Below are 12,443 nucleotides of genomic sequence, written 5' to 3'. Positions count from 1 at the left end.
TTTCATCTAGCCTGAGGTAGTGTAATAAACTCCATCAAAAATAATTCTGTGTTGCATTGCACAACAAGAAGTACAGAGAACATGCAGTTACTGAGGTTTCACTCTTTTGGCGTCACCTTTTCTGAGCACTAATCCCAGCTAGATGCCAAACCCCTTACGCTTCGTTTCCAGAACCTAGTTTTACAAAGAACTTTTATTTAGAGCTTAACATTGTGGCACCCATGACTCTCCGAGGCTAATAGTAAACAAGTGTGTGGTCCTTCTTTCCTAGTAAAAGCAATAAAAAAGATCATAGAGTGTTTCTTGAGTCTGAAAACTTTTGTTCTGTTTAAACTGTTGCATTAGTTTATAAGAATGCATTCACACACAACAATAAATACGTTCTGTGTTTATTTAAGGGCTGTGCTGGTGTACCTTTTACAACCACAAGCTTAAGTGTATTTTATCAGGATGCTTTTGATGAACTAACAGTAATGCATAATGGCAAAGTGAAAAGAAAATGATGCGTGCTTTTCAAATATTTTTACCAATGAAAATCTAAAAAGTGTGGCATGCAGTTGTATTCAGCACCTCTTTGTGTGATAATATCCATATTTTTGATATGAGTATTGGTAATAATTAACTCTTTATTTAGCCTGGATTGTCCCTGTAAGATGCAGAATCCTTTCTTTCTGGTACTCCATTTCAATCCATCCATCTACTGTCTATACCTGTATATCTTTGCAGGTCAAGTCGGAGCATTTGGCTGTACGTTGGTGGACAGGGGGCTGGGTTACATCCAGGACAGGAAACCAGTCCATCACAGTGCAACACTGAGACACAACGACAAACAACCACTCAAACATGTTTAATCCTATGTCAAATTTTGAGACCAATTAATCTTAGACAAGCGTTTTTCAGACTGTGGGGCAAAGTCAGAAGGGGCGTGGGCACATGACTTGGAATCTGATTGGTCAGCCAGTCAGTTTGTTTGATTCACTTTTTAAAACTGTGAGCCTCAGACTGCTTATTAATGTATTCTGAAGGATATATAATAATTTTTTCTCTTCTTTTTTTAATATCATGTTCAAGTCAACACTTCATGTCAGTAGGTGTCAGAAATGCTCATGTTGTTGTTTTACAACTACCACTAATATTAATAAGTACAAGAACAAGAAACAGCCTGAAACTATTGCACAAAAAAGGCCTTCCAATTTTGATCATGAAGGAGAAAAAACTGTAAGTAAACTTGTTTGCACTATTTGGTCTATAATAATTCAAAATTGTTGGCTTCAAGTGGATAAAAGTTAGCATAATAGCACTAAGATACATAGAGTTTTCGGAGTTAAGCTACTCTAAGCTAAGCAGGCTAATCGAGTGATTTTGTTGTGCTCCAAGCCAGTGTAACAGGAGAATACTAAGCTTTATTTGGGTAAATAAATTGTTTTATTTTTCTTTTTAACTTTGGCCCACTGTTCATTATTATTTAATATTGTGTATTTAGATAAAATAAAAATTTTCCTGTGCCTCCCTTGTACAGTCTGTGCCCCTTTGTAGGGTTTCTATACAAGTGAGTAATAAACTGCCTTCAGAAATAGTTTTTCAGATAAACTCCTAAACCTATCCATATTCATTACTTACACAAGAGACTTGAGTAATAAACTGCTTTCAGAAATCGTTTTCCAGATAAACTCCTAAACCTATTCATCCAGTCATTATAAACTCCAGACATACCAGACATGTCTCAGTGCTTTCAGCTAAGGTTGGTTAAGGTTGTGTAAATCTCCTAAAACCGAAGGGAATACTCTGCCCTGGTACTTTTCTTTTCCTTGGTACCACAATGCCACTTGGGAAGAAGAATTTAAAAAAAAAAAAACAGCTTAGCAAGTTTTACTCCATAAAAGGATTAGAAAAGAGAAGGCTTCCATCATTTCATTCCTTTGTCACAATGGGGTCGCATGAGAAGAGGGAGTCTGTAACAAACAGGCATTCCTCACCCCCCACTCTCAGAGGCACTTATAAACATACACTGTAACGACCTTATGTCCCGCTCTGCTACACGAGATCACCTGCAGAGTATGCAGGAACTTCATCTTTAAAGTATGTGATCAAAAGCAGACATATTCACCTCCGGTATAAAACAAACACACTCAACTAGCGCAAGCATGCCTCCTGCTGCTGCCGAGCCAATTAACATGCAGAGCAACACTCATCTTTGTGGTAACTGGCCCCCCACCTCACACCCCTTTCCAGACAGCTTAAAAAACTCAGTTCAAAAGAAGAAAGAAAGGAACACTGATGGCTAGTTGGAGGACTGCTTGAGAAAGAGAAGGCACTGTGAAAAAGAAAACAGTATGACGATGAAAAGAAGGGAGGGAGAGGCAGCCACTCAGGGGAGAGACAGAGGGGGTGTTGAAGAGGAGGAGGAGAGAGTTTGAGAAATAGTTTAAAACAGTGAGAACTGCAGACATTCGTGAGCACATGGAAAGAGCCAGAGCAGCGGGAACAAAGAACTTTAAGAAAACAAACTAAACAGCATCAAAAGGTAGAGTACGTTCACAACTTTTCATTCATTTTATTAGAAATACCTTCTCCTAACCAGCTGCAAAACAGTTGCATGTTTTGTTTTGTTTTGTTTTTCTAAAGGTTCAGCTATCAGTAATTGTCTATAAGGACACATGAAGAACTTTCATGCCTGCTAAAATTCATTTTGATTTATCCAAGTCATAAAATACTGTCACTGGTTTGCTGTTGAAGTTTCGGGCTCCCACAGACCTTATCTGGCTTTCTGCCAGGAGTAAATGGAAGTGCTGATCTGTGTCACCCCAATAGCTTCCAGCAGTCAGATTTATTTATCTTACGGTGTTTACAGGATGGAGACCAGAACATTGCAGATGTCTGGGTGTATTTAAAGGCATCTCTTAGCAGAAAGTAGACTTGAAGAACCCCCCCTTAAAAAAACAAGTTCTTTTTTTTTGTTTGGGTTTTTTTTTTTCTCTCTTTTCAAATTTTGGGATCAAACTGTGGTCAAGGAAGAACAAAAAAGATTGGTGTTAAAGTCTTTACTCTTTCTTATATCAAAGTAGGGGAAAAAAGGTACAAAATTTTACTTTTTGTAATTAAAACTTTTTCCTTTTCGGCTGTGTTCAAAGTTGTGGCTCATAATAGTTATATTCGTTTTCATGTTTTAAATGTGTAGAAAAAAAAATTTACAATACCAATTGACAAAACTTGCTGAAAAATATGCTTTAGATTGCTGAATTCTGGCATCAGTGCATAAAACCACAACCACCCCCACAAAAAAGATCAAGATGTATCTAATCAGATGAAATATAAACGTAAGAGGCCTAGCAAACCAGCACTCAGTGAGGAATTTAAAAGTTCTCTCATAACCTCCTAAGTCTTCCAGTAATTCACCACGGTGTTAGAAACGAAGGAAGCAACTTCAGGTTGCTTCCTTCGTGTCCAAGGTTCCACCTGCTTCACAATCCTGAGACAAAATAGTGTTTCCAGTGGAAAGAAGAGAAATCTGTCCTTCCTACTTGTTTTTATTTACATGGAGCTCAAAACACATTTACTGCATAGGTAGAGTGCTCAATAATCCTCAGGTCTTTTTTGTCACAAATTGTTCACCATATTCCCATTAAAGTGGCCTATTACACCACTAAAACTGTCTGAAGAGAAATAAAGAAACTATGAAAGATTTCCATATGTTGCAGACATTATGTCATTGACCACTTAATGGTAGATCCTTCCTGTCAGATCGGTTGGGGGGGGTGGTATGGAGACCGTATGGCCTGTATGCAAAGGCCTTATGGACGTGGCCGTCACGTGTTCGAGTCCCACCCTGTTGGCCTTTGCTGCATGCCTTCTCCCTCTTTTATTATCCACTTTCCTGTCAATCTGCTGTCAAATTGAGGCCACTAGAGACAAAAAATATCCTTTAAAAATAATAAAAGTGTGTTTTAAAATGTGTTATTTACTATAAAGACAAACTGAAAGGTCAATTATGATTTATTAAGTTCTTATTTTTCAGAATTTTAGGTTTTCACCCTATTACCATTTTTGCTGCTATTTATGTAAAATAAATGTAGCTCCACAGATCTTATTTGTACTGTGGCACAGTTTTCAGGATTTGCTTTTGCGTGACTTGACATTCTTAAAATTACTATTCTTTATACCTTGTTTAAACAAAGTAGTTGAATTATCGATTAAAGCTGGTATCAATATGACATGGATAACTTTATGTGCTTGGTCACAATAATGTGAGTGATCTATTTTTGCTTTCTTTTTCCAGAGAGATGGGATCACTTTGTGGGAACCTGGCTGTACTTCTCCTCTTCCTCTCACCTCTAATGCACTCCCACCTCTTCGCTTGTGCTTCTACATCTTCCCCATCCGTCACTCGTAAGAAGGCCATAATCGTGGAACACTTCACCATAGTTAACCCCGACACTGATTATGATGACTTCAGCATCGTTCATGAAGTGGTACCTTCTGCTAAAAGTCCCCGTTTGAACAGTGAAGTCGTGAATACACCCTGTGAATACAATTCCTGCCTGGAAAATCAGGAGCCCTGTGAAATGATCAAAGCTAGAGAAGGGTGTCTCTGCCCTGGGGTGAGTGATGAGGACAGCCCTCCTCATGCTCCACGTATCGAAACACTGCGGCCGATCACCACAGGGGAAAACGCGGGGAAGATAGAGGTGCAGTGGTGCGCTCCTGACTCGGTTGTTTCCTCCTACAAGGTGACTGTAGAGGGAAGTGGCAACGATTTGGAGTTTGGGGATGGTGCCCGACGAGCCACGGTGGGATCTTTGGAGGTGGGGACAAAGGTTTGCGTGGAAGCAATAAACAAAGCAGGACACAGCAGTTACTCAGACTTCTCCTGCAAGCGGTACGAACGCCCTGAATCGCTGGAGCTCCAACTGCTGGCTGGGGTCATAGGAGGAGGAATCGTCTTAATTCTGCTTCTTATTATAGTAGCTGTGGTCCTCTGTAGGAGGAAAATGTGTCAGAAGGCGCAGCGGGAATCCGGCGGGGGACTGGGAAACCCCTCTTACAAATCAGAAAGAGCATCATGAGCCAGACAAAAGAAACGTGAACAGTTCAATCCAGTCAAGTTAATTAATAACAAAAGATTAATAGTTTTTTATGGTGTGTCTTATAACAAATATATAGTTTAAACTCCTGTTTCAAGGAATCTACATGCAATCATGCAAAAATCAGTGAAATATGACTAACATTTGCTATTTTGTTGTTAGTTTTACAGGTTTGTTTGCAGGCGAATTAACCTTAGTAGATTAATTTTATAGTATTTTGTTGGGGTTTTTTATTGTTAAGCTTACATATTAACTGTGTTTTTCTAGAGTGGTGACTGAAATTGTTTTAATAAAATTATTTTTTATAAAAGTCTGAGTATGACTGATTTGATTTCAGTGAAAATGGCATTACAGAGTTCATTTCTTCTACATAATCATTTAACATATCTCAAAAGTCTGAGCTCAGTATATACTGCAGTATTTTTGCTTCACACCCTAATGCACCCTGATATGCCCACCATTATAGTCCTTTAAAAATGGGTTTTGACTGGATAAAAAAAAAATTGCATATGAAATGCAGGACATTTTAAATTAAAAAAGGGTTTCTGTAATTCATTTTAACCCATTAAAGATGAGGTATGTAACTTTTCTTTTAGTGGTTTTTATATATTTGTTAAAACTGCCATTATGTCCTGGCATGAGGCAAAGCTCTGGATTTTTAGATTAAGTTCAGGGTCCCTTTAGAAACTCATCTCTCTTTTCACACTTTTAAGGGTTTTTTTTTTACTCTACTTTTATTGTCATGGAATACCATCAGGCTTGTTATGGCTTTTGATTCCCTTCACAATGTATAAGCAGTTGTTTTCCTATATTATCTATTTTTTTTACAAGCTTTTCCAATTAAACTAGACCAGAAAGAACTATAAGAATTGTGGTACCTCAACAACACAGACATAAAATAAAGCTTCATTTTATTTTGAAAGTCTTCTCAAAGGTATGCCAGAGCATAGAAAGTACCACCCACTTTCTGTATGGGAGCCAATAATGTGTCAGTAAACAAAATGAGGAAGAAGTCGACATCACAGCTCATTTTCACAGTTTCGCCCTTTGACCAGGATGGGAAACACAAGTAAGTCAATTTCATGTAATGCAACAGTTATAATATGCAATTTAACACTGACAACGTGTAGACTTTAATGCAGTTTCAGATTGTTAGAATATTTCCTCATAATATCAAAATCTTTAATTGTTCGTAAAATGCTAATCTCATTGGAGGGATTCAGCATTTTAAATAAGGTACAACATAACGCCAACTGGATCCAGTGGGAGGAAGTAAAGCCGGTTGCCAGAGGATCACGAAACAAATCAATTAAAATATTGTTGAAATTTGCGACGCCAACCTGTTGCATTATTTATGAGGTCATCTTGACTTTACTACCAAATGTTAAGAAGCGCCACGAATCCTTCAGATATTTTTTCTGGAGTCAGGGAAGTGATCTTCAACATTACCTCCCACTGATGAGCGGTTGATACCTGACGCCATCATTGCTATATTCAATACTATAAGGTAGCCTAATGTACAGCCGAGAGCAACTAAATGGGCTGTAGCTCGTATCAGATTACATGATTTGTAATAACAGTAGGTGCTTCCGCAGAAAGTACAGTTTTGTGGCCGATTGATTTATCACTTGAACTTGTTTTTTGTTTTTGTTTGTTTTAAGTGGTTTTCTCAAAGTTTTGACATGTTTTGTGGTTTTCTCCATCTTTTCTCTTCTAGTAAAATACGAGGAACTGAAAGCTCTTATAGAAAGCAACAAGGATCTGGTTCTGATTGATGTCCGCTCCGATGGTGAGGTGGCTGGAGGACGTATCCCTGGTGCCATTCACATTCCCGGTGAGACCTAATTTACTATTTATTCTCCATAGAGTGAGTTGTAGAAAAAAATAATGAGGTACGCTTAAAAGCATAAGTATTACAGGATGTGCTGTTTTACATGCAACGCGTGTTGTGGTGAGTGAGGATAGCTATTCTGGTTTTTCAGGTTCTGTACATTTTGCATGCTCATCTCCATTCTGCAGAACCTGACTAATAGGCAGTTGTCTAATCTTCCTTTTATCTCAACAGTTCACACACTAGACGCTGCTCTTAGCATGAACCCAGATGAATTTAAAGACAAGTACGGCGTATCGAAGCCACCGCTGAATGCTCCTCACATGGTGTTTTACTGCCAGTCAGGCGGGCGATCAATGATGGCAACAAGAAAGGCGGTCCAAAAAGGATATACCAAGTAAATTAACTATTTTTGTTGTGTTTTTGTTTATGAGAATGTCTGTAGCTTCTGTTTGTGGTCAGAGGAAAGGGGTTTGTCCTGTAACCGGGGGGGTTGGCAGCTCAAACTCCCACTTCCGCCATTTCAGTCGTCATGTCTCTTCACCAGGTGGCGAAGATATGGCCACCTGGTGGTGCGCCACTTGAACAGAGGGCCAGGTGGCGCAGATTGAATGGCAGCCTTGTTTCTGTCAGTCTGCCACAGGGCAGCAGTGGCTACAATGTAGCTCACCACCATCAGTGGGTGAATGACTGATTGTTGTGTAAATCACGTTAGAGTCCTCAGACTTAATGAGTAGATGTAGACCGCTTGCCATATTCCTTATTTCACACTGTTTTAAAACACTTTTTGACTTTCAGCATACTGACTGTGATCAAATTAATTTTGCATTGTTTTTTTTATGTAATTATGGCAACTCCTGATTCTGTGCTTTCTTTGTCCTATTCAGTGCACGTAATTATGCCGGAGCCTACAGCGAATGGTCAAGAAAACAAAGGAATTGATTTCTTTTTAAGGAGAAGCCTCATATTGTGCATTATATTTATATACACCACACAAGTTTTACAAATGTTTTTATGTCGTTGACACAGAAACTGTAAAATCTGAAGTCATAACGCACAATAAATTAACATGGAATAAAATGTTTTTTATTCTTAAAACTGTCTATGTGAGATTACTGGAGTGGTTTAATTAAAAAACTGCTTCAGTTTTGCATGCTGTATATATAAAGTCATAAATACATATAAATAAATGTACAAATTAAAAAGCTTGTTTTTTGTTGTTTTTTTCCTTTATATTAATGTCTGGAACTATGCAGCGGGTCATGTTAGTCTCTGTCAGTGGTTAAAGACAAGGAGATTCAGGAAATACAACTGCTTGATATTTTGGGGATTGGGTCCCCTGTGATGTGAAGAGATAAAGTAAGTTGATGCTCTACAGCCCATGGCCATGTAAAAAAATATACATGTATAATTACTAAAGATTTCAATAATTTATGTATGTTTTAATTTGTCTAAGATAAAGATAGATTAATTTGATGCATGTACCTTCAGATTTATTACTTTCACAAATGCACATCAATTGTGATACTTTTTGGATTATTGAACTCTGGCACTTATGGCTTTCCATACATGCTGCCTCCTAAATTGTTTGTATTTTAGATTTCTACTTGTGTGATATGTTTTTATGCATAAGATCAGAGAACATAAAGACGAGAAGTCCAGTTGTAGCCTACAGTAGACCACTTACGCTACAAGGCATAATCCTCATTTGTTCGATTTACACAATTTATCAGATTGAGCATAGCAAGAACAGCAGCCTTATGCGTCACTAATGCATACTCACATACCCACTATTTTGTGGTTATTTATAAAGGGGTGTTAGCTGGACAAAAACCTATGAGATATGCATGATGTGCTTTTAAACTGATATTGAAAATAAATTGATTTCAGAAATGTATTTTAAAACATGAAATATTGTATAGGTTTCTTACAGAAATTATATAAAAACTGATCATTCTTTTTTGAAAACTGTAATAACACGCAATGTCAAAAATGTTATGTTATGGCCGACGCAGTCTTGAGAAAAAATATTGACTTAACATTGTATAGCAAACAGTTATTATAGATACCCTCCACAAAACAGGTACGCCACAAAAAGTACCTGCTAACGCAGCTGGTGTGCGACAGAGTGTATCTAAGATGATTAATGTAAAATTGAGTGGAAGGAAAAGTGAGGTGGCAAAATGGGAAACAGCAGTTCTGAGAGTAATGTGAAGCAAAAAATATTAAAAAGTTGGGAGGATTAAGAAGTAACCAATCAGTGCTTTAAGAAGATCCACACATACATTTTCATTACAGTGAGATTCTAATTTATTAATATGCACCTACAGCTCTTAGCTCTGGGTTTGCTTAACTATTGATATGGTTCACTCAGAATTTGGTCTGTTTATAGTTCTTTCTAACTCTGCATTTTTGGTTTGTTTTACTCTACTTTTATTGACAGGAACGGCGTTAGATGTTGTATGACGTTTGATTCATTTTCAACTTAATACCATTTAGTCATTTTCTTATTTGTCTGCTTTATAACGTAATTCTTTTAAACGAAACTTTTATAAGAATATAGTTTGTTTGTTTTTTTAAGAATAATTTTGACAAGAACTCTATAAAACTAAGGTAAGCTAGAGGATAGTTATTGGCTTCCTTCCACAACCTTTTGCAAAGTCCCACCCACTTTCTGTCTATGAGCCAATAACGTCTCAGTAAGCAAAATGAGAAAGAAGGTATCACCTTATAGGAAGTCATTACAGCTCATCTTCACACCTTCGCTAGGATGGCAAACGCAAGTAAGTCAATTTCATTTACTGTAACAGGTAAAATGTGTATGCATCTTAGCATTGAACTTAAAAAACTAGCAGTTTTTAACAGTTTCGGGGGAAAATATATACAATAATACTAAAAATTTGTTATGAATATACCTCTGACAACTAAGAGAAGTTGTCAGTTGTCAAAACTTTTAGTACTTGTCCTTATTGATGTAAATGTTAGAAAATGGAAATGCCCATATAATACTTCTCTCACCCTTTTTGGAGTGACTCAGCATATTAGATAAGGTTCACTCTAAAGCCTCCTGGATCCATTGGCAGTACAGTTATTTGCCAGGGCATCACAAAACAAACCACTTAAAATATTTGTAACGCCCTAACATGTAGCATTATCTATGATGGCATCTTGACCTTACTACCAAATCCCAGAAACAAGTTGTGCGATAAGCAGAATGCCCCGTGAATGCTGGCTTTATTATTATTATTTTATTTTCTTACAGATTTCTACATAGATACATAGGCTTTTTGTCATTTTCACATTAATCATTCAGAGCTTTCAGCAGTTCGGGTAACATGAGCTCGGCATTTTTATGTTAATGTACATTTAAATAATCCTTACTATGTCTGTAAACATGGAGTCAAGGAAGTGATCTTGAACATTACCTCCCACTGATGAGCGGCTGATACCTGACGCCTTCATTGTGAGGTCAACTATAAGGTAGCCTGTATGTACAGCTGAAAGCAACTAAATGGGCTGTAGTTCGTATCAGATTACATGTTCTGTAACCCAACGCACAAACTGATGGTGCTTCCTCAAGAAAATACAGTTTTGTGTTTTATTGATTTATCTCTTGATCTTGTGCTTTTAAAAAAATGGTAGATGCAGTTTTCTCAAAGCCTTGAAATATTTTTTCCACGTGTTTTTTCCCAGTCAAATACGAGGAACTGAAAGCTCTTATAGAAAGCAACAAGGATCTGGTTCTGATTGACGTCCGCTCCGATGGTGAGGTGAATGGAGGACGTATTCCTGGTGCCATTCACATTCCCAGTAAGTCCCGATTTATTACAATTTACTCTCCATGGATTGTAGAAATAGGAAAATGATGTACACCTGAAAGCAGAAGTATTACGGGGTGTGCTGTTTTACATACGTATTTTCAGGTTCTCTATATTTCTGCATCCATTGCTTCATGATGCAGCATCTGACTAATATGTCGTTGTCTCTTTTCATTTCAACAGTTCACACACTAGACGCTGCTCTTTGTATGAACCCAGATGACTTTAAAGCCAAGTACGGTGTAGCAAAGCCAGCGCTGAATGCTCCTCACATGGTGTTTTACTGCCAGTCAGGCAGGCGAGGGGAGATGGCAGCAGGAAATGCACGGCAAAGAGGATATACTAAGTAAATGGGTTATTTTTGTTGTGTTTTCTGTTTATCAGAATGTTTCTAGACTCTATTTAATTAAAGGCATTTTGATTTTGTTATCACTAGAGTAAACACCTGCTAATTAAAAATAAGGAACTTGGTTGTATCAAACAATATTAGAGTGTGTTGCCACTCAAATCCAATTAAATAATGAAAGCTTTTCATAGTAAATGTAACAATCCCATCGCATAAAAATCAAATAATAATAGATCAGAATCAACGTTGCTGTTAGTTTCTTTGTAGAAGGAAGTAGAAATTCAGAAAATAGTTTTATATTAGGGGTGACAATGGTTCACGATGGAAGCGTTTGTACCGTTGCCAGTGGGTTACCAGTTCGAAATCCTTCTTCTCCCTCTGTCTCACTCATTGTGTCCCAAAAGCAGCTTTGGCTACAGTGTAGCTCACCACCATCAGAGTATGAATGGGTAAATTACTGATTGTTGTCTAAAGTGCTTTGGAGTCCTCAGACTTGATTAAGCTCTATACAAAGCCAGGCATTTTACCATATTCCCCAGTTCAAGGCTCTTATTATAAAATATTTACTGACTAATAGGAGAGATGTAATTAAAATCAGCCGTTTGTTTTTAATAATCATGACAACTTTTAATTCTGTGCTCTTTTTTTTGTCAGTGCACGTAATTATGCTGGAGCCTACAGCGAATGGTCAAGAAGACAAAGGAACTGATTTCTTTTAAAGAGGAGCCTCACACTGTGCACTGTTTATATACACTCCGCAAAGAAAATGGATACAGATTGATGTTGTTAAGTCTCATACAATGAATCACTAAAACTTTAAAGTTTGAATTCATAGCACACAATAAATTACAATAAAATCAATTATGTTTACTCTTTACAGTGTCTGTGTGAGAATTTTGCAGTGGTTTAATTAAAACGTTTTATTTTTGCATGATGTCCCAATAGGCTGACCAGAGTATTAAATACCATATAAAGCTTTTTGTTTGTTTTCTTTTTTGCTATATTCAAGGCTCTATGTTTGGTCCTCTTGTGTTTACCCTCTGCACTTTTTCCCTCTTGGTAACATCATGTGCCATCATAGCCTTAATTACCACTGCTATGCTGACATTTCCAAACGTCTCAGCTCTACAAGGCGCTCCACCCTCACCCACTGTCTCACTAAAATAAAAACCTGGGTGGAGCAAAACTTTCTTAAACCATGCTATGACTATGACTATAAACTATGGCAAATGTGACGTCATCATTATCTTTGTTCAGACACTATCACCTTCTCTCCGTCACCACAATCTTGACGTTTATTTTAACTCCACCCTCTCCTTTGACAACCATACCAACTAAATAACTAGGACTTCATTTTTCCACTAAAA

The 12,443-nt window shown here is 37.4% G+C and overlaps 3 protein-coding genes across 3 annotated transcripts; all 3 read left to right on the top strand.

The window, feature by feature from the left end:
- The first annotated feature begins 2,306 nt into the window (after nt 1–2,306).
- LOC106930466 (uncharacterized) lies at nt 2,307–5,391 on the top strand. Its single transcript, XM_088009503.1, has 2 exons — nt 2,307–2,524; nt 4,277–5,391. Exon 2 carries the CDS (start codon nt 4,281–4,283, stop codon nt 5,061–5,063), a length of 783 nt encoding a protein of 260 aa, XP_087865629.1. The 5' UTR covers nt 2,307–2,524; nt 4,277–4,280; the 3' UTR covers nt 5,064–5,391.
- Nucleotides 5,392–6,046: 655 nt separating this feature from the next.
- LOC106930475 (thiosulfate:glutathione sulfurtransferase) lies at nt 6,047–8,117 on the top strand. Its single transcript, XM_015008047.2, has 4 exons — nt 6,047–6,150; nt 6,799–6,915; nt 7,147–7,309; nt 7,800–8,117. Exons 1-4 carry the CDS (start codon nt 6,138–6,140, stop codon nt 7,852–7,854), a joined length of 348 nt encoding a protein of 115 aa, XP_014863533.2. The 5' UTR covers nt 6,047–6,137; the 3' UTR covers nt 7,855–8,117.
- A 1,529-nt stretch (nt 8,118–9,646) lies between these two features.
- Nucleotides 9,647–12,055, top strand: LOC148157038 (thiosulfate:glutathione sulfurtransferase-like). The gene is made up of 4 exons (XM_088009505.1): nt 9,647–9,695; nt 10,606–10,722; nt 10,914–11,076; nt 11,731–12,055. Exons 1-4 carry the CDS (start codon nt 9,683–9,685, stop codon nt 11,783–11,785), a joined length of 348 nt encoding a protein of 115 aa, XP_087865631.1. The 5' UTR covers nt 9,647–9,682; the 3' UTR covers nt 11,786–12,055.
- The last annotated feature ends 388 nt before the right edge of the window (nt 12,056–12,443 follow it).

The sequence above is a fragment of the Poecilia mexicana genome, unplaced genomic scaffold (assembly GCF_051168715.1).
Source record: "Poecilia mexicana isolate PSO_F unplaced genomic scaffold, ASM5116871v1 scaffold_10, whole genome shotgun sequence".
Classification (NCBI taxonomy): domain Eukaryota; kingdom Metazoa; phylum Chordata; class Actinopteri; order Cyprinodontiformes; family Poeciliidae; genus Poecilia; species Poecilia mexicana.
The sequence above is the reverse complement of the archived record's forward strand: the minus strand, read 5'-3'. Positions and strand labels throughout refer to the sequence as shown.

Excerpts from the sequence above, each read along its gene's own strand:
- LOC106930475 (XM_015008047.2), top strand. Across the intron at positions 6,916-7,146 it reads TGGTGCCATTCACATTCCCG|TTCACACACTAGACGCTGCT; the intron begins GTGAGACCTAAT and ends TTATCTCAACAG. Across the intron at positions 7,310-7,799 it reads GTCCAAAAAGGATATACCAA|TGCACGTAATTATGCCGGAG; the intron begins GTAAATTAACTA and ends TGTCCTATTCAG.
- LOC148157038 (XM_088009505.1), top strand. Across the intron at positions 10,723-10,913 it reads TGGTGCCATTCACATTCCCA|TTCACACACTAGACGCTGCT; the intron begins GTAAGTCCCGAT and ends TCATTTCAACAG. Across the intron at positions 11,077-11,730 it reads CGGCAAAGAGGATATACTAA|TGCACGTAATTATGCTGGAG; the intron begins GTAAATGGGTTA and ends TTTTTTTGTCAG.
- LOC106930466 (XM_088009503.1), top strand. The coding sequence starts at position 4,281 with ATGGGATCACTTTGTGGGAACCTGGCTGTACTTCTCCTCTTCCTCTCA.